Genomic DNA, 21,625 nt, shown 5'->3' with positions numbered 1-21,625 from the left:
CCACAACAGTGTGAAGAATTTCCTCAGTTTGTATCAGTAAAACCACAGGTATATTGAGAAGATAACCATAGTAATATATGACTGACAAATCCAGTCATACATTTATAGCAAGAAATTATAGCAAGACACCAAAATAAACTTTTTTTCAAGGCTTGAAGTAGCTTTATCATTTTTTTATGCTATTAGATTTTTAACAGGTAGTACTTGAAAGGTTTTGGTTTTGTGCATTTTCCTGCTCTTATAAACATACTCCTCACATTCCCTACAGTTCCTTTAGAACTTTTTTTAAGAGGATAGAAAGTCTTAATGAAACCAGCGCATTAAAATCTTTCCAACAAAAGGAAAAGACCTTAAGACTTCACAAAACAAGCTCTTTGAGGAAAAGTGGTTCTTAGGCGAGTGTCTGGAGGGATGGGGGAGGGGACAGAATGAGTGAAGCATACGGGTCCTCTTCCTTCAAATTCCTCATCGTGTCCGTAGACTTCACAACTAGGGTCACCTCACAGGTCATTTACTCCTGTCTCCTCATTCTTCAGACAGCTGACTGAGACCCAGAAACATTAAGGACTTTTCCAAAAGTCAGAAGGCTAGTTGGGGCCAGAATAGGATGGAGCCCATCTTCTTCTGTTTATCTGTTTTCCTTTTTTTGTTTTGTTTTTAAACTTTCCCTTTATTTCCCAACTTTTTTATTTTGAAAAAATTTAAACCTACAAAAAAGTTGAAAGAACAGTAAAATGAACACCCGTATACCTTCACTTGGATTCGCCAATTGTTAACATTTTCCCTCATTTGCTTTATGTTTCTCTCTAAATATATACTCTTTTCCCCCTACTCTGAATCATTTGAAAGTAAATTATAAACATCATAATGCTTTACCTCTAAATATTTTATTATGCTTCTGCTAATGGTAAGGACATTCTCTAACAACCTCAATACAATTATCACTGTTAAGAAAATTATCAGTAGTTTCATACTATCTTCTAATATCCAATCCGAATTCACTTTTCCCAACTATCCCAAAAGTATCTTCTAGTTGTTTTTTTTCCCCCCACAATCTGGGATCCGGTCCAAGTCCACACCTTCTCTTTTGTTGTAATGTCTCATTAGCCTCTTTTAATCTGGAACAGCCGCCTCCCCTACCACTACCAGTTTTGCTTTTCATGATGGTCACTCTCTTGAGAGTCCAGATCAGTTGTTTTGTAGAATGTCCTTCGTTCTGGATTTGTCTGGCTGTTTTCTCGTGGTGCCATTTACCTTGTTCCAATATCCCCTATATTTCCAGAACTCCTAACAGGCTTTCCCCAACACCAGGTACATTGGAGACTTTGTAGGCTCTTCCCACCACCCCGTCAACATATCTAAGACTGAGTGGGCTGTGGGCACTCAGTCTCTCCTGGGGCTCTCCAGGCCTCCTCTGTGGGGGATGGGAAGGAGGTGGGATGGAGCCTACTTACATTCTGTGAGAACTTTTCTTTGTAATTATTTTGGGGTATAGGTAATGGGTGCACATGGTATAAAATGTAAAACATAGAAAAGGAGTGAGTGAAGCGTAAGCCTCTGCTCCCCTCTCTCAGCTCCCAGTTCCCCTCTCTGGTGGCGACCACTGTTAGTGGATGTTTTTATTATCTCCTCAAAGATATTCAATGCATATACATCAAGTGGCAGCATGCCATTCACTTTGTTCTGTGTACGTTATATGATCGTATCCAACTCATTTAGTCTCTCTGTACTTTCATTTTCTCATTTGTGAAAGAAGCATAAGGACTAGGAATAACTAATGAAAGGTTGCAATTTACTCAGCAAATAGACAATGATGCATGAGCAAATGACAGTTTTAGGAGCTCCTAGTGAAAAATTCATATTCCATGGCCCAGGATGGCGTCACATGTGGTGTTGGCAGGAATTCAGCAGTGTGCTCTGAGACTCCCCACTCCCCAGTTCCAGACGGTTCTTAATGTTGTCTTCCTGGAGTTATTGTAAAGGTGTCTAGTCTGTATTTGCTTTGAAACCTTCAGAAGCCACTGGCCTGGCCTGGTGATCTGGACTCTTCCCGGAAACCTCTCTCTTGGCATCTGCTCTGTGTTTTGTTTGGCTTGGGCTCAGCTCCTGAGCTCTGGGTCATTACCATCCAGGCCCGGGAGGCTCATTTGAAGTCAGCCTCCACTTCTTATTCCACCTTAACATGATCCATGCCAAACCACAGGGATCCTTGAGCAGGAATTACTGAGAAGGAGAGGTAATTCTGTGGCAGGACACATTTCAAAGCCATCTGGAATTTTAAAGTTTAAAGTTTCTCATAATTGTCCTACCAACTGAATTCAGTTCTTCTGAGGGACAGTATTTACAGTAGGTCACCTAAGACAAGAGCAACATTATTCGCTAATAATCAGCATAAACTCCACTAATCTTATAATCGGCAGAATTTTTAATGTTCGTATAGCACTTCAACATGAGAGTGACAGTGGAATGGCAGTGGCTATGTGGGCCATTTTATTTAAGTCAGGAAGCATTTTTTCCCTTTATCTTCATTCCAGTTTGTTCCTCATGATTTCTCCAAGCCCCTGGGAGTGTTTTCACTGTAACCTTAAAGTAAACCTTCCTTTCAAAAGCTCTTAATGCCTTAATCTTTTTCTTCAAAGTGCTCAATAACACTAAAAGTTAGGTGACTGTTTCTCCACTGAGCACTCACATAGTGACACCAGAAAAGAGATTTATTTAGTTATTGCGAAGTTGGACTTTGGAAGAAAAAAAAAAAAGTAGTCAAATGTATTGTTCCATAGGGACATATAAACGATATGCTAAGGCCGCGGTTTCCTAACTGTGTAACAAGGAACCCTTGAGCGGTGTTGAGGGTGAGAGGGCAGCACTTTCTACCGTCCCCTGCTGTCCCCAATTCAACCAAAACAATTCCACGTATATTGATTTTGAATGACTTTTCACATTCTGGGCTTTTATGCAATATTTCGTTTGGAGAAAGAGTTCCACTGCTAAAAAGCTTTTTAAATGAAAGAGTTAGAAAGCCACTATTCTGCTTGTAAGGGCCAGTACAAGATTGTTATTTCTTATGGACTCTGAGGGCTTTCTTCTTGGAAAAGGGTTCACCAATCCTCAGTTAGCTTTAGATAGTTCACTCCCTTGACAGGAGAAAACAAGGCACAGGTGTTCCTACAACTGAGTGAAGCAGGCTCTTTCATTCCATTTCTTGGGCATGCCATTGAATTTTCATAGAAACTTAAGGGCAGGAATGAGCTTAGAAATTATTTTCACCAACCTTTGTGTTTTACAGAGAAGAAAATCAAGATTCAGAGAGGTTAAGTACTTTGCCCAAGGTCACACAGCTAGACTGTGAAAAGCCAGGACTTCTGACTCCCACTTCAGGGCCTTTTCTTTTTTTTTGGTGAGGAAAATCAGCCCTAAGCTAACATCCATTGCCAATCTTCTTCTTTTTGCTGAGGAAGATTAGCCCTGAGCTAACATCTGTGCCCGTCTTCCTCTATTTGGTGTATGGGACACCGCCACAGCATGGCCTAATGACGATGCATAGCTCTGCACCCAGGACCCAAACCTGCGAACCCCGGGCCACCAAAGCAGAGCCACGTGAACTTAATCACTACGCCACTGGGCGGCCCCAGGGCTTTTTCTTTTTTAAAGGGTGACCATATTTTATTGACACAATTATTTGATAATGCTTTTGGAAAAGGGGACACCGAACAAATCAAGCAAACAATCAAGAAGCAGAAAATAAAAGAATAAACTAAAAAGAAATAAAAGCCTGCTACGAAATCTATACACAAGATAAAATTTCCGTTTATAAAAAATAAAATTGAAGTAACCATGCAAAAGATACGCCAAGAAAAGTAAAGGGCCCTTTCTTAATTGATGTTTTATCCCTATTTCTTGCAGCCATTTTATTTCTGCCTAATCAGTATTTTTACAAAATTATAATTCAGGAGCAAATATGCCATGTGCATAGAGTACTCTATCTTCTCTTCCCCTTCGCACTTCATCATCCAAAGGAGGTAAAACAGATGTACTTTTCTCAAAGATACTTGGTCAGAAAGGCTGGGTTGACTCCCAGAAGGATGTAGAAAGATATGACCCCAACCAGCACCTGCTGGGAAAATTCCTTCTATCAAAAACTTAGTTCAGTGTCTGTAATTCACCTTTTCCCGATGCCTCAGGAATATTTCACAGAAACATTAGAAATGGAAACCAATCATCCTATCAGGCTCAGGCTTGGAATGAATTCTTATTGCTACATGAAGATAGGACCGAAGGCCAATGTACAGACTTCTCTGAATCCTTTCACAGTTAACCAAGAATTCAAATTGACTCAATTGTTGATGTAGAAATAGTGGCCAAGCCAACCATTCAAGAAGCTTAAGTAGAGATTGGGGGTGGGGGAGTTGGGTTACTTTTCTATAGTAAAAAATATTGGATTTAGAGTCAGAACACCTGGGCTTGGCTTCCACCTCTGCCAACACTAGATCTCTGACCTTAAAAAGTCTGTTAATCTCTCCGGGCATCAGCTTCTTCATTTGTGAAATGAGGTTAACAATACCCACCCCAAAGGTTGTAGAGAGAACCAAAATGAGATGGGATATATAGAAGCAATTTGTAAACTATAGAGAACTATACAGCTGTTGACGTTATACTTGTTAAATATGTTGTCCTATCCTTTCAACAATCCTGTGAGATTAGGTGAAACAGAGGTTATCCCTATTTGTCAGAGAGGTTAAGTGATTTACGAGCATTTAATGTTAGAGGTCATCTAAACCAGCATTATTTACAAGGTAGAAACAAGATTTGGAAAGGTTAAGTGATTTGCCCTAAGTCAAAAAGCTTGTTAATGTCAGAGCCAAGTCTAGAATCCTTGACCTTCACAACATTATCCTTTTACATTGACTTCTATGATATGAAGAAGGGTTAGCTAACTAATACTATGGATTATTGGCTAACACTCTAGGGTTCTGTTGGCAGTTCTCTTGACCTTTTAAATCACATATTTACCTTTTAATCCTTTGCTGGCCACTGTCAGTAGTGCCATCTTAGAATGGTGTGTTTGGATGTCTAGAAGGAGGTGATGATTTCGCACATCATCAGTCTTCAAAAACAGCCTCAGATGATTGTCTCATGATAAAGCATAGCCTCTCCGAAAGTTAGCAAATGATTATCCTTCCCACTAGAAATTTAAACAGAAATCTTACTCATAAGAAATGCTAATAGTTCTTTGTTCTAAGCAGAGCTTTCTTTGCAGTCTTAAGTGTTATAAATCATCCTTATTTGATGATAAATCTTTGTGTCTTGGACTGAAACTCAGCATTTGTTTTCATTTGTAATACCTTTCTCTAAATGAATGAGATTTTCTAAAGAAAATATAGCAAAAGGGCATTTAAACAAGTTTCTAAAGCAAAGACGTATTAAAATTGGTCTCCTCTAGTTGAGGCTTTTCTTTACTACTGTGGTTTCATATTTTTGTTGGATACTAAAGGCAAGACTCCACAAGGATTTAAGGGATACTCTGAAAAGTAGAGAAATCATGGTCACAAAAATTTTGAGCTACTTGAAAAAAATTATGATCTAAATGTTAGATAGTTTGATAATGACAGTGAGGTTCCTATTTAGTGAGTCCTATGATTCCTCCAGGGAAGCATGCCTGAGACCCTGTGGAGTCTTATTTGACAATAGTCATGGGAGGAACCAGGCTGGGTGAATGGCAGAGTCAGGAGTTAGAGAATGGAAATGAATGCATTTATATACTTTTTCCGTTAACCTAGACAGTTTTAAGGATTAGCAAATTACTGTCTGTAAAACGTGTTAGGATCCCTGGAGAACAGATACTAGATAATTATGACATAGAAGTATTGTTTTCAATGGAAGCTTGAAATGATCTACAGTAACCCCGGGGAATGCTCCACATTTGGATGTACTTTGGATTCCTCTCAAGCATCTTATTTACTTTGGGCACAGAATAATCCCCAAGCCCATCTGGAAGATGAGAACCAGAGCCTGCTAACCATTTTATAAACCCCATCCTGTCCCTTAGGTGTGTCTTCTCAGACTTTGCAATACTAACGAGGCCCTGACAAAAGCACATTCTTCTGCAAATAGCACTTTCCTTACCACAAATAAAGGAGGAAAAAGGAAGGGAGACAGGGAAGAAGGGAGGGAGGAAGAAAGGGAAATCTGCAACCCACCTATCTTTATCTCATTTGCCTAAAAGCGTATAGTGTGCTTCTTTTCTCCTGGGCAAATAATTAAACGGTAGATAGATAGATCAATCAGTCAATCAAATGATAGATGGGTAGTTACTAAAATGTTTCCGAAGTGTTTAATCAGCCAGTATCTGTTTTTGATCAGGAGCATCCGACAACTCATTTGACCGCTATTTGTTAATTAATTAGCAACTTTTTCCCTTGTGGTAACCAGTTATATCAACTCTATGAGCAGACCACAGGATCAGGTATTTATTTATATAGTCTCATCCATGGTCGTCTGATTAGTAAGAACTTTAACCATCAGTCAAAAGGGAGGAAGAAGTCTAATACATTTATAATCCTCTAACCTCAACCAAATAAGAGAAACCTACTTCTGTTTCAAGGAACTGATCTTATCCCCTCTTGTGTAAGATCCTGTTAACAGATTACTTCACCAGCCCCGTAATGAAAGCAGCCTGCCTGGCACCTTCTCAGGAGAACTTTATTCTTGGCTCAAAACAGTTCCTGCTGTGACATTGTCAAATCGGACTTGACAGGGCCTCAAGCATGCTTCCATGAGGGGTCCTGCGGGCTTTCTCCACATCCATGCCAATCCCAGCGCTGAACACATGGATGACCTTAGTCAGGCGTATACTGAAGCCAGTACTTTCCTATAGTTACCCATTGTCAAGAGCTGTACAACTTTTAGGTTTCAAATTTTGTTTGTAACCTTTTCACTACATTGATAGTAAAGTACACTAAGGAGATTTTTTTTCATATATGGAATTTGTTACATCCTAGAATGCATTTATTGTCAAGAATTTTTAATATATTTGTAAATTTCCCTCACAATTCTTTTGTATCATCTTTTGTGTTGAAAAAAAACTCCCTTAAAACCAGGCATAGAATAATCTCCCAGCCTCCTGCCCACGGCCCCACTCTGGCCCTCCTTTGACCATGCCCCTCCCATGAGGGGAAGAGTCTATGGGGCCTAGGGGCCAGGCCCACTTAAAGCCAATTTCTAGGTTATGCTCCTAGTTCCTGGATCCCCAACTGTTCTGCTCAGATTCCCCCAAGCCTGCTTCCAGGGCCTGCATGGACCTCTTTCTTAGGTCCATCTTCCTAAGGTAGACTGGCCAGTGGTGTCAGCACCCAGGTCTGAGGAATAGCCAAGGGGCAACTGTATGGAGTGGTATGATGGCGTGTGGATGTGAGGGCTGGGTGTCCACACGCGTGCATGTGAGGTACCTCGCAGTGGGGGACAGAGCCAACTGTAGAAAGAGAGGACACGGGCTGAAAGCCAGGGACCAGTACTGCCCATACCACCATGGTCTTACACAGAACTTCAAGGACCCCAAGTATTTGTAATTTGACTCCCCAAAGGTCGCCATTGATTCTGTTGCATTAGTCACTGTTCTCTTTGATGGCCGTGATTAGCATAACTCAGCACAGTTGCACAACCGCTTCCTAAAACCCTGCACACTGATTTCCCGGGGCAACCCCATCATCCTGCTTCTGCCACTACTCTCTCCCCTGTCTTCTTCACTCGGCTCTGTCTTTCTCCCACCCCATCACAGAGGATCGTCCCCATGGTTCGATTGAGAGGTCCTCTGTTCTTCTCTCTCTGCGTATTTGCCCTTGTCAGTCATGGGTTCACCTCCTGGGGATGACAGACACATCTCTGACTACGTGAAGTAGATTTCTACTCTGATGCTTCCCTAAATGCACAATTTCAGCAAGTCTAAAATGGAACTCATCTTCCCCAGATAACCTGACTTGCCTTGTGACTTCCTGTTTTTGCATAAAAATTATTTCAACAGGAATTTTCTACTTCTTTTCACTTAAAAATGTGATGGTTTCAGTTATATTATGGGTTTTTTGTCAGCTAGTGTGGGCTAACCACCATTTATCACATGACTGCTGGAGAAAAAAAATGCATTCCAGCTTCCAAAGAGCTTATTTGTAAAAGAATGTAGCCCACATGGGAAAGGAAAGCTTCTTATTGCCCCAACTTGGTTGCAAACTCTCTTAAAGCATTTGTGCAATAAACACGCAAGGCACACTCATAGATACTAAAATTCAAAGATGAATAAGGTATGACCTCGGCCTTCAAAGAACTCACCAGTTAAAAAGGAACAGACATGAAAAGAAATAATTGCCTTCCCCTACAACACTGAGAGTAGTGTTTTGTACATGGTAGGTGTTCCCAAGACAGCTGTTGATTGATGGTTGCTTGGTTGGTGAATAGATAACAATGGTTCTTCAGCATTTTGTCCTGTTGTACTCCAAGTTCTCCCTAAAATCTTTTGCCCCAGACCCACAGTCAGATTATTCTTTGCAGATGCCCCAATTGCCCAGATACTCTGAGATCTACTCTAACCTTCATATTAGCATCACAAAAATTCTTAGAGGGAGGTGGGAGGGGAGAAGGGAATTTGAGGGCAAACCCAAGAGTTGGAGAGAACTACCTTGCCCCAGTTATAGTTTGCCTCAGGCCCCAAATTTCTTTCCAGTTTCTTTAAAAGAGCTGCACCTCCCTCTCAACTCTATCCTTTCTTAACAGACTGGACTTTCTCATGTGCATTGTGAGATATAAAGAATTAAAAAGGTATTTCCTAAATAGAAAAATATATGTCATATAGTATTAAGTAGAAAAGCAGATTATAAAATCACATGATCAATATTATCCGTTTTAGTTAAAAATTATGTTGATGTTGTGGCCGGCCCTGTGGCCTAGTGGTCAAGTGCGCACGCTCCCCTGCTGCGGCCCCGGTTCAGATCCCGGGCGCGCACCGCCGCACCGCTTCTCAGGCCATGCTGTGGCGGAGTATCGCATAAAGTGGAGGAAGATCGGCATGGATATTAGCCCAGGGCCAGTCTTTCTCAACAAAAAGAGGAGGATTGTCATAGATGTTAGCTCGGGGCTGATCTTCCTCACCAAAAAAAAAAAAAAAATTATGTTGATGTAAATGTGTATGTGTGTGAAGAATGTGCAACCTCTTACACACATATTGAAAGGAAATAAAAGCCTAGGAACTTATACAACAAAACACTAACAGAGGTTATCTTTGAGTAATGGGATTATGGATAATTTTTACTTTCTTTTTTGTGCTTTTCTGTAATTTCTACAGTGAATATGTTTCCCCTTTGTGTTCTGAAAAAAAGTGTATGTATTAGTTTTCCATTGCTGTGTAACAAATTACCACAAACATAGCAGCTTAAAGCAATACCCATTTATCAAGTCATAGTTCTGCAGTTCAGAAGTCTAGGCTGGCTCAGCTGGATTCTCTGCTTAGGATCTCATAAGGCTGAAATCAGGTGTCAGCCAGGCTGGGCTCTTACTTGGAGGCTCTGGGGAAGAATCTGCTTCCAAGCCCATTCAGATTGTTGGCAGAATGCGATTCCCTGCAGTTGTAAGACTGAGGTCTCTATTTCCTTGCTGGCTCTCAGCCGGGGTTGCTCTTAGATGCCACTCTTGGGGCCTTGCCCCATGGTCCCCTCCATCTCAGCCATAGATAACACCCACATGTCAAATCTCCCCATGCTTCAAATCTCTGTCTTCCCCTTGTGCTACCAGCCAGAAAAAAACTCTCTGCTTTTTTAGGGCTTGTGCGATTAAAGTAGGCTCGCCCAGATAATCTCCCTTTTGATTAACTCAAAGTCAACTGATTAGTAGCCTTAATTACATCTGCAAAATCCCTTTTGCCACATCATATACCATAATCACGACTGATACCCCATCATATTCACAAGTCCTGCCCACATTTGAGGGGAGAGTATTATACAGGCTATATATACCAGGGGGTAGGAATCTTGGGGGCCACCTTAGAATTCTGCCTACCAAATGTGTGTGTGTGTATGTGTAATCTTTCTTAACTCTCCCCTGAAAGTTAAGAATGGAATTCTTGGTAGCCCCTGAAGCCCTCATCACACTTTCTGCCTGCTGCTGGAGAGCAGAGATCACACAAGAGGATAGACCAGAAGGGAGGGAGCCTAGAATTTGTTGCCTTTGCTGATAAAGGCCTTTGTTGTCTCTCTGCACTTCTCCATGGCTGTATGTTGAGCAATTCTGGACAATAACAGACCAAAGAGTTGGAGGCTTATGGGTCTAATGACAATTCTTTAGTGGACAGAGTCTTCTAACTCTCTGGTTCTCTTGCCTATAGTATGACATCGTTGGACACTCTGGAGATGGTTACAACATCAGTCTAGTTCCAATGAGCAAAATCCCCAAGGACAATAAGCAAAGACTAGAAATTCTGAAGGTAAATACATTCGATTACCTCTGTATTGTGCAAACTTCCACCAGATTAGGTGAAGTATCTTCTGGTCACTGAAAAGATTTACTGGAGAAGCAGCAGATACAGGAAAGAAAAAGACTTTCTGTTTCACATACATTCACAAACAAACATTAAACTGAGAAAACTCTTCATGCCTAAAATCCTTTTCTCCATCATACAAAATTTAAACTTTGTTCCCTACGTATTTTCAGAGTACTCAGCGTTGTATCAGGATTCTACAACCTGGGTCCCCTCCTGTGCTATACAGTTCTTCTCAACCCCTAGGTATTTCAGCAGAAGGAAAAGAATGGCCCCTTTTGGAGTACTCTCTAACCCCAATTTTATGTATTTCTTAGCATTTTCTAATGATAAATTCAGTTTCACATACTTAGATCTACAATAGAAACACAGACACCATGATTTTAAAGTAAATATCCTTCATTGCTAGTGATGTAAGCACAGTGTTGAGTATTATAACTTTGTTTACTGGAAGCTGAACTCATTCCTTATTTTTCCTCTGTGTCATCTCCATCCTCCGGTGTGATACCAAGTTTTATATTTTCTTAACATTTTCTCACTTTAAATGGCAGCTTGAGTTTTAAAAGTAAGTGCCAACTGGGATACTTTTGGAACATTTCCTGTTTCTAACGTAAGTCTTAACCACATACAAATATCACTGTGTACTGTTGTCACTCTAAGGTGCAAATTAAATAGAACTCAGAGACTTCTTATTCATGTATGAGAATTGGTATTTGTGCATTCTCATGGTCAATAGAAAAATCATCATGTTTGTTAAAAAAGGAGTTTCTCACCAATGGCTTTTGTGCAACATCTCTTACCCCCAGACAGTGCATGCCCACGCTCAGTTCTGCATGAGTGGGGACCACACGTTAGAGGGGACAAAACATGCCATCCAAGAAATTGTCCAAGAAGAAGCTGACGAGTACTTTGTCATCGTCTTAAGTGATGCAAACCTGTCACGATATGGAATACCTCCTGCTAAGTTTGCCCAAATCCTGACAAGCAACCCTCAAGTAAATGCTTTTGCCATTTTTATTGGATCTTTAGGTGATCAAGCAACCAGGTAAGTGTCAGCTCAGGACACAGCAAAGGGCAAGTATAGAGAAACTTGAGTATCTGAAACGTGCCATTTCGTGGGGTTAGCATCCTGAGGGGCATTGGGAGAGATGGAGGGAAAACAGAAACTAGAGTTGATAGTCTAATTGAGGGGATATAATGTTCTCGCTTATGTTTGGATAAGCAATAATAATTTTAAATTAATTATTTTTCAGTTTATATTTAAGCCAATGATACAATAATTAGCAACTTGATTTGCCCACTAATAAATTTGACAGTATTTTGTATATTTTTCACTTTATATCAAGGTCTGAAGCTCAGTTCTAGTCAGTTCATGTTTAAATCATATTCAAAGTAGCAAACATCTATTATTTTCCTAGCATAAGAGATTGTGTGTGTATATATGTATATGTACAGACATACATATATCTAGACATATACATATATATACATAGGTAGATAGACATACATAGATATATATAGGTATACAGAAAGATAGATACATAGATAGATAGATAGATAGATAGATAGATAGATAGATAGATAGATAGATAGATAGATAGTCTCCCTTCTTATATATAGATTCCTTCTTACTGGAGAGAGAAGGCAGGTGAAACACTTGGAAACAATGTAAGACAGTATATATAGTAAGATGCTACACTGAATATACTGAATATTCAGTAGAAAAATTTATGGTCAGATAAAAAATACCATCGTGGATGACCTAAAAGGAGAGATCTGGAAACACTGTTATTTCTTAAACACACTAACATTTATCTTTTTGAATTACAAACAGAAAGAGCTCATGGTTTTTCTCTACTTAAAATACTGGTAAGAAGCAGAAAACACAGGTGAAAGTATATCTCCTCCAAAAAAAAAAATTTTCTGCCTAACGCATGGAAGGCTACATGCCTTGGTGTTATTTCACCTCTTTGACCTGTTGTCCTCTGTGCTCTAGAGCCACATACAGACAAGGAAATGTTTTAGTGTCCAAAGGGCTGGCATCTTTTTCTCTTTCTGATCCCTTCACCTTGCTGCAGAATTGCAGAGTAAGCTTAAGAACAGACTTAATATCATGTAATTACAGTCACTTTATTACACCTGACTTTGCATTTTTCTTAGTTTTGTGTGTTAGCCTCTTCTAGAACTTCCATGTCCTTGGAAAAAAACGTGGCTTTTCTACCCAAATTTGCTTCAGAACCAGACCAATATTAAACAGACGGCAAGCTCAACAAATACTGGTTGAGCTGAAATAGCTATTTTGTCTTTCTAGTGAACAGATCCTGTTTGAATACTTAAGAAAGCACAATAATACCCTTGTGGTTTCCTAGGGAAATAGTCCAACATCCACTGGCAAAAGATATGTTGCAGAATTAGCTGGTCTACTGGGCATGCCAAATGTATGATACTATACAGGATGGTTGACTTTTATTAAATGTCATTCCAAAACCAAACTTTGTTGGCACAGTGAAAGGAGGCGTTCTTTTGGATAGAACTGTGTCTTGTACTTTTATTGCCTTCAAAAATGGCCCTTTGTTCCAAATGATAAATTGGCATTTAAAAAAATTATCATAAGCCTATATAACCTCGGTGTCATCAAAGCAGCAATTGGATAAGTCAGATTGCGTTTCACATTGTGTGATGTGGGGCAAAAAAAAGAAGAGAATGAGAGGAAGAGAGAAAGAACCATTTGGGGTTTGGCTGGGCAACATTTTTCAAGGCCTGTTTTCTAAGGCAGGAAAAGCACTTAGAAGTACAGTGTGAGGCCAGCACATTTGCTGGGCCCAGGTGAGCTAATCCCAGATTGGTCCCTGGGGCTCTGTTCTGTCATGGGAATATAAAATACCAGAAAATAACAAAAATAAAAGGGAGAAAATTTTTTCTTTTCAAAATTTGCTGATTTTCTCACTGAAAAAACCTTCCTTTCGTTCACTGCTTTCAGTGGGCCTCTCGCTGTTGTTCTTCCAAGCCTTTCACTGCCTAGTGACAGCCAAGTTGACTGCAGGCAGGGGCAAGGTATTAGAAAGTAAAAACTTCCTTTCCTCAGATGCCATTTGGATGCTGTGGTTTGCAGGGGCAGGAGGTGGAAGGGGAGCCCCAATTTGCGATGGTAATTTTCTTCCCCTTTCCATCCTGACAGGCTTCAGAGAACTTTGCCAGCTGGCCGGTCTTTCGTTGCCATGGATACCAAGGACATCCCTCAGATTTTACAACAGATCTTCACCTCCACCATGTTGTCCAGTGTTTAAGAAGTGCTCTTCATCACCCTGATGACCCTGGGATTTGAAATAAGATAGGAATAAAGAGTACTCTGAAGAAAAGAAGACTTCTATAAAGTGAACCCATGCAATAAGGGGATAATTCTGGCATTCCTGGGTCTTCTTACACTTGCTCAGTAACCAGAATTCAGAAAAGCAGCCAGAGGGAGGCTTGTGCATGGAAATCTACAACCACTGATGGGTTTACAATCCTTAGAGGAAGTGAGTTGACCTGCATTTTATGAAAGGTTGGGGTTAAAGTAAGGTGGTTTGAGAACTATGGTGCTTGGTCTGTTTCCAGAAACCTGAGGGAAAGAGAATGCCTTGCTTTTGCCTTAGCACATCATCTGGTCACCTAAGATAACAAAAGTGACCCTATCAAACTAAGCCTTTGATGCCACGTTCTGACATAAAGATACAAGTCTATGCAAATCCGCCCTACCCGTTCCTGTCCAATAATTATTTTTATTTTTTCTGTATTGCCCAACAAGCAATGATTTTATAGTATTTAACACACTGAAAAACCTCTAACAACAATATTTTATAAAAGGTTAGATTTTCTCAGTAATTCCATTTTCTTGGCCAAAGCCAAAAGGAATCAAAAGATCCTTGGATTGCTTCCTTTCCCAAGTGACTTTTTAAAGCCTCTTTAAATAATAAAGAGCAAAGGTCCTATTCTCCATGCTGCAGAGTGGAAGGATAAAGGACGCCTTGCCTTGGATTTCTTGTTACTTCTTGTTCTTCTAGTGCTTCTCAAAAGTCTCGCACATTTTGGTGTCCAGAATGTAATGCTCAAAATAAGAAATGCTTATGTTTTTCCTTAACGCAAAATACAAACAAGGCAGTATATTTGAACTGAATGGTAACTGGAGATTTCTTTAGCTATAAAAATAATACTCTTTTTCAAGCCTCATTCTCTTTCTTCCAAGGTATACCTTGCTCCCACCTCTCTTGGGCTGACCTTTATTTATCAATAGACTTGATGTCACCTTGTTAAAATCAATGTTTCAGCAGAAGTCAGTCTCCCTTCAGCCGTATAATAAAAGTTTCTCTTCACCATAAAGTCAAAAACCAACGGGGGCACCAATGTAATGTGTGCTTTCTTGTCATGAGTTAGAAAAACTAGTCTTGTTAATAATGTTACCTTATTTACCCATATATAGTGAAATTGTACAGATCCATTTCATTTTAATCAATTATTGGAGAGAAGCAAAGATAACACCCATTTGTCCTACCACCCCGTCTCCCTATCAACTGTCAGAGAAATAAAAGCAATCGGATTTCCAATGCAGTGTTGCCCACTGAGTTTGCACGGTTTGTCTCATTTTCCTAGCCAGACCCTTGTTCTGTGTATTGAATCATCCAATGATGCAAACAATTTCAATCCAGTAAGTACCTTTAAAAATGTAATTGCATTAATAATAGTAATAATAAGAGCAGCAGCAGCTAGCATTTACTAATTACTGTGTACAAGGCATGCTAAGTGATTTCATGCATTATTGCATTCAACCCTCACAACAATGCATGTAAAATAGGTATTTTTTACCTCATTTTACAGATAAAGAAAGTAAGGCTCAGAGAACTTAAGTACCTTTCTCAAGATTTCCGATACCAGGCCATTGACTATTCATTGTATTCTTAACATATTCATTTTACAAATAAGGAAACTGAGGCTTAGTGACGTTCAAGAAAACAGGTCACACTCCCGGTCAGGCAGGGGCAGAGCCACCTATTCTGGCCCCTCCTGCAGCTTTATTCTTCCCGACCTGGACACGGAGCTCCCGTTGCCTTTTCTCCTTTTTCCCAGTGCAGTTTCCCCTGTAGACTGACCCCACCTCATAGAGCTCTCTTCCTCTCCCTGGTACTCAGAAACCACCTACGCACATTCAGGCACTCAGAGGAGGATGTGGGACCAAGGACAGGGGACACTGCTAGTGGGACACATCGAACCGCTCCTTCCTGGGCACAGGAGTGAACTGAGGGAGTGCTCATCCAAGTGGCAGCTTAACCCCTAGGGGTGCCCCTTAGCCAGAGGGTCACAGAGAGGGTCACAGCCCCTGAAAGCCTTTGGAAGTGGAATCCAAGAGTAATTGACAGAACAGCCTTTTAACAAATCCTCCCGTGCCTAACTACCTGAGTGAGCAGAAGCCATTTTTTTTTAACATGGAAGGAATGCTCTCAAGTAGTTTAATTTCCCTTTCCCCACTGGCCAGACATCCTTTGCAATTGTTATTTTTAAAAAACATATAACTCCTGGCTTTTCTGATTTGTAAAAGAGAAGGATGGTGGGGGAGGGAAGTGGAGAGAGAGAAGGTGAAGGGTTTTAGTTTCGCTTCTTGCAATACCTAAGAAGTATGTGCCTTTATTATTAAATGTACTTAATTATAGGCCACTCCAAGCTGTTCCCAGGCCCTTTTTAGGGCCAAGACGTTATAATAAATGCATTGTGTGCCTAGGGTTGGGGGCGAGTTTTCCATTGAAAGGCTCTAAACTCCGTCTCCCTCTCCGTAGTGAGCCCGTGTAATGCTGAGAAGGTTCATTGTTATCCTGAGCAGCCAGGAGGAATGAATGCTATGAATACCCACAGTATATGATGTGTATGCCCCTGGGAATCTTTTGTGTGCCCCGGCAAATGACCTCATCACACACGGGGCGCTTGAGCACAGCCACAAGAAGTGAGTCGGAGCCGGAGTACTTGAGCCCATCACGTTTGGAATGAATCATTTAATTCTTTACACTACACCCTTTCCTGTGAACTATCAGAGGAGGAGACATCCATCAATGCCAGCAAGACTTTCTCTAAACAAACTCGAGGGCTCTGAGAGCCATTTAGAAGTGGTTTTTCTGTAGGCAGCATTGTCAGTGTTCCTGAAAGCCCAGCTCCAGAGGCTTCTACCCTCCCTCCCCCTCACTCCTTCCTGTGCCTGTCAGATCAGCCAAAATTAAATTCTCAGTCCATGGAGCAGAGAGGTACAGGACGAGGGGAACAAGAGGAATAGCGGCTTATTTGTTGCGTTTCTTTCCATTTGTTTCCAACAGTCGCAATTATAAGAGACATTCCACAAGTTCTAAGCCAATATCTCCTGCCTGGATGACTTTACCTGGAATTGCATCTCAGTAATAGTCAAATGTCCACTTTTTAAAAATTATTTCAACCAATAACGTATAAGGCTTTTTAAAATACTTAGAGTCTAATTTGCTACCATTTTCTGGTCAGGGATACATCATGAAGTTCTTACCTATTGCCTTTCCTTCACCTTTTTTTTAAGACTTACTGTGGCAAAAGTCCTACAGATAATGGAAAGATGTCCCACTGTTCCATCTTGTAGGGGGAGAATTTACAAACCCCAGGAAGATTAGTCAGTAGAAAGGAAGTTCTAGATGCTGCTCAGCCGTTAACTACCTGTGTAAACTTGGGCTAGCCACCTCGGGGTCTCCATTGCTTTGTCTATGAGTTTTAAAAGTTGGACAAATGATCTCTAACACTGAAGTCTTGTGTTCCTATATCTCATACAGCAAATGGACTTTGTCCCTCACATGTCTTATAAGAACCACATCATTTCACTGTATTTTTGTCTCCAGAACCCCACACACGTTGGCCCCTATTGTACAGAGGATTTTGGCACCTGTCTCAATTGTCCTAACAAAATAGTATTACTGACTGAATATGCATGCTAAAGTTACATAAACATCATTAGAACTGGATAGGAGGGGCTTTCCGCCATCAGCTGGACAGATATTTCTACTGGATAATAATTCACAAGCTTTCTGCCCATTATCTCTTAGTAAAATTCCTCATCTGCTGATCTGCACAGTGGGATCAAAAAGGATCAGGAATTGGAAAACTACTGTGTACTGAGAGCTGACCTTTGCGCCGTGGCTGAACAATGCGCAATTGTGTATGTGGGGCTTTTTTTAATTGTTAAATTCTGTAAACAAAAATCTCCAGAGGGGAAAAAATGCTTGTCAAGCAAACCTCTGAAGCTGAGAATGATTTGACACTCTCTTTTGAGACTAAGTGCCAGCTGGGGCTCTCACCTTAAACAGAGGCCGTGTCTGTTCTTGCACAGCTGTACACGTTGGCTTTGGAATGCCAGGGTTACATAATTTTAAAATTGAGTAGTGCCCGTGGTATTTGGCCACTCAGAGCAAAGTATAACACTCTTTTAAGGTGGTTCGGATCCAGAGGGTGGCGAGAACGTCATGTAGTGCTCTAAGAAATCTCGTCAAGGGACATGTCAACTCTAAGGACCATCAGCCACCACGCATGGTCCTCCCCTTCAGCAGGTGCCAGTGTCACCTTGAGTCTTCCCTCTTCTCAGAGGCTTCAGTGAAGGGCTTTAGAGCAGCCAGCTCTTTCCCTAAAGGAACACTCAGAATGTTTGTCAATAAACTCTGACTCCCAAGATGGTGAGTATGACCCCAGAGGAGTTTCAGAATACAAGGATTTATTAAAATTACACGCAACACTGAAGCATTAGTGATGGTAGCTAGAGTTTGACCTGGAAATGAAAGGGAAGAATGTCTGTCTGAACATTCCAAAGCAAGTTTGTCTCCTTATGCAGGCCAGAATGTGGCAAGAAAATAATGAGCCTGTCAAGAGTCCTTTGTGTAATTAGTCTCATGACACCATACATGAAGCCTTATTAATTGAAATGAAGAAAACTATATTGACTCAGAATATTAAAGGTCAATTTTAAATGCATTATATTTATTTTAATAAATACTGATGCTAATTTAATGAAACTGAACATTTCTTCATTACAGTACTAACTCAAAAGTCTTCCATCATTGGGACTCCAGAAATAGAGTGAGTCTCAGCGAAGCTGGTTGGTCCATTTCCTGTTACAAAAGATTCTGGCCCATATGAAACTCAGCCCTAAAAACACCGGCCCAGAAAGGAGCACTTGGGGGCCCAGTGGAAATCAAACGGCAACAGTGGGGAAGCAGCCTGTTGGCCAGCCATGGCCTTGTCTCCTGGGGGCAGTTCCCACAGAGCGCGGGGCTGGTGAGGAATCCGAGGGTCTGCAGCAAGCCAGGATGCTCAGATTCCAGGGTGTTATCCACAAAAAATAAAAAGGGAAGATGATAAGGGGTACCTGGAATGGCCCAGGACTTGCTTAATGGACCCATGGGCTGGGAAATACAGCTGTTTATTTTGCAGCTGACAAAGAAAGGGGTGTGTGTCTGAAAAGTGTCCTTTAAGGCCCGGATGCTTTTGAACAACCCTTCTCCAGACTGATAGAATATACATGTCTGTACATTGCAGGCTCAAGTACAAAGATTTGATATTCACTATCTAGTGCCCGAGCTAAAGAATCTCTTTTTCTCTCTATGACCTTTCGTGGAAACTGGAAGAAACGGGAGTGCTCTCTGTAGAGGTGGAAGATTGTAGAAGCTCCACAAAACCGCCTGAAAGCCGACATTCAGTCACTTGGCGGGAATACAGCTCCACACAGCTGGCCTGGCTCCTTGCCCCCTAACATCTGAAGTCTTTAGAGTGTGTTTCTCAGCGAGAGGGGCTTCTCTTTTCAAATACAAATAGCCCTGAGAGGCTATCCATCATGCACATTTTGCTTTGAATTCCTTCATTCACATGCTTTCCTCCTTACCCCAGCTGAGATGAAGGTCTGCAGGAGACTGTGATTGGGTGAGGAGGTAGAAGGGGGTGGGGGCGTTAGCAGCTGGGAGAATCACCCAAGCAGAGGCCTGGGACTGGGACATGAGGGCATGAGATGTGGGCACATCGGGGATGACATTCTTGGGCTACATGTTTGGCCTCTCGGTCCTCCCAAGAGCACTCACTGAAGGCTTTGTCAGGTGTGAATGGCAGTGGCTTGGTTCTCTTCAGTCTTGCTTTTTTAGAGACATCAGATTTCCACTTGTATTTTGCCCTCCATCTTGTGGAAGCTCTGCCTTTCCAACATCTGGGTTACAGAGGCAGGAGCAGCATGTGTGTCTTTGATTCCCTAGCCATGATTGAAGGTCTTGTGTCCAAGGGCAAGGCCTCTCAACATTGGACACCTACTGCACAGCCCCTGGGCCATGTCTCTGGTAAAGGGAACAAATCAGGTTATTTTATTTCTAGCTCTAGTTCACTCTTGCCCCGTGCTGTGGGCCTTTCTAAAGAGAACTTACACCCCTGAGAGGCCACAACTCTTATTGGAAGCCACTTCCCTCCCCTACAGAAGCAGAGCTAGTCTGCGCCCCATTGGACAGCATGGCAGGCCCTAGGGAAGTTCTTGTGGAAAGAGCTTTGGAATTCCTGAGCTCTATCCTGCTAAGGACTGAAATCAGATCAGTATGAGCCTCTTAAATTCAGAATGTTCCTCCTGTGGAATGAGAGTGTTGAGTATACTTCAGTGGAGCCTTCTCTACTGGGAAGTTTTCTGAAGTATCTGTAATTCAGCCTTTAGGAAGAAGCTGTTATGTAACAGTTTCTAAAAACCCTTAAGAATTATTTCCTTAGCATTAAAAATATCACCTCTGAAAAAATGAATGTGGCCTCTTAAAGAAAAATAGCTCTTTTTTTTTTTAGTGAGGGAGATTGGCCATGAACTAACATCCGTTGCCAATCTTCCTCTTTTTGCTGAGGAAGATTGGCCCTGAGCTAACATCTGTACCCATCTTCCTCTATTTTGTATATGGGATGCCACCACAGCGTGGCTTGATGAGGGGTGTGTAGCTCCACGCCCAGGACGCAAACCTGCAAACCCCGGGCCGCCAAAGCGGAGCACACGAACTCAACCACTACGCCACTGGGCCAGCCTCTCCTTTTCTTTCTTTAAGATAGTTCTTTTTCCTCTTCTAAGAAGAACTAGTTTTTCATTTCCTGATCCTTGCTCCCCCAATGACCTCCCTCCCCTTCATTGCTGCCTTCCCCAAAGTGCTTACAAATAAAGACAGCTCCTCCCCATGGTGATCTAATTTGTCCTGTCATTTGGGCATCATTAAATCAGACTGTCCCACCCAGGTCTTCTATGAAGAGGCCACATGGCTGGCACTGTGAAAAATATTGCCTAAGTCAGATGAGCCAAGAGATGAGCACAGAAGGCAGAGAGAAGTTTACGTCTGTGATGAGACAACTCACCCTAGTTTCTGTTGTGAGATCCAGCCCTGCCATGTCATGGCACCCAAGAAACCCCAAAAACACAACCCTGCGTGGCTTGGGCTTCAGAGTCAAGGGGGAAAGGATGGATCCTGGACCTGCCTCTACTAGCCCTGTGACTTTGGGCAAGTTTCCTGGTCTCTCTGAGCATCAGTTTTCTCACCTCTAAGATGAGGATAATAATCCCATATCTCAGGGTTCATGTGAAGATAGAAATAAAATAATGAAGGCACCTCATAAACAGAAAGTGCTATCCAGTTCAAGAGGCATTTGGTTTTAGGCCCAAGAGGGAAGTGGACCCTAGGAGGTGAGGGGCTCTTTGACCAATTTTTGGGGGGGACCAAGACATCATCCTTTGGCTTGGTGAAACACCTCAGAATAGATGCAGAGCCCAGAGCAGCCTCTCTCTCAGGGTGAATGAAATGGAGGCCAAATGAAGGAAAGGCCACAGGCAGAGGGGCAGTGGTGCAGGGGGAGATGACGGGAGACCACTCAACTGCAGGACTTTATGTCCCTCGAAGACTGTAGAGTCCATGCTCTCTTATTTGCAGACATGGTTGTGATCATGAACTTGTCTCCTGGTCAAAACTTTGTTTCTCAGGCTCTGCTGTCACCTGTCTCTGGGTGAGGTGAGGGGAAATCTCTTTCTTATGAGGGGCTCCAAGTAGTTTGCACGGCAACAACTGTCCCTTCAGGGGGCTGTTA

At 41.7% G+C, this 21,625-nt stretch overlaps 1 protein-coding gene across 2 annotated transcripts in view; it reads left to right on the top strand.

Moving 5' to 3' along the window:
* Positions 1–15,103, top strand: part of VWA8 (von Willebrand factor A domain containing 8) — a 359,640-nt gene extending 344,537 nt beyond the window's left edge. For both annotated transcript variants that reach the window (XM_087436018.1, XM_087436017.1), the window contains 3 exons: positions 10,364–10,462; positions 11,323–11,561; positions 13,695–15,103. In XM_087436018.1, the coding sequence (XP_087292144.1) occupies positions 10,364–10,462; positions 11,323–11,561; positions 13,695–13,803 (447 nt within the window). In that variant the 3' untranslated portion in view covers positions 13,804–15,103. The remainder of the gene's footprint in view (positions 1–10,363; positions 10,463–11,322; positions 11,562–13,694) is intronic.
* The last annotated feature ends 6,522 nt before the right edge of the window (positions 15,104–21,625 follow it).

The sequence above is a fragment of the Ceratotherium simum genome, chromosome 10 (assembly GCF_057802395.1).
Source record: "Ceratotherium simum simum isolate JZ-2026a chromosome 10, ASM5780239v1, whole genome shotgun sequence".
Classification (NCBI taxonomy): domain Eukaryota; kingdom Metazoa; phylum Chordata; class Mammalia; order Perissodactyla; family Rhinocerotidae; genus Ceratotherium; species Ceratotherium simum.
This window is presented reverse-complemented; position numbering and strand designations above follow the sequence as displayed.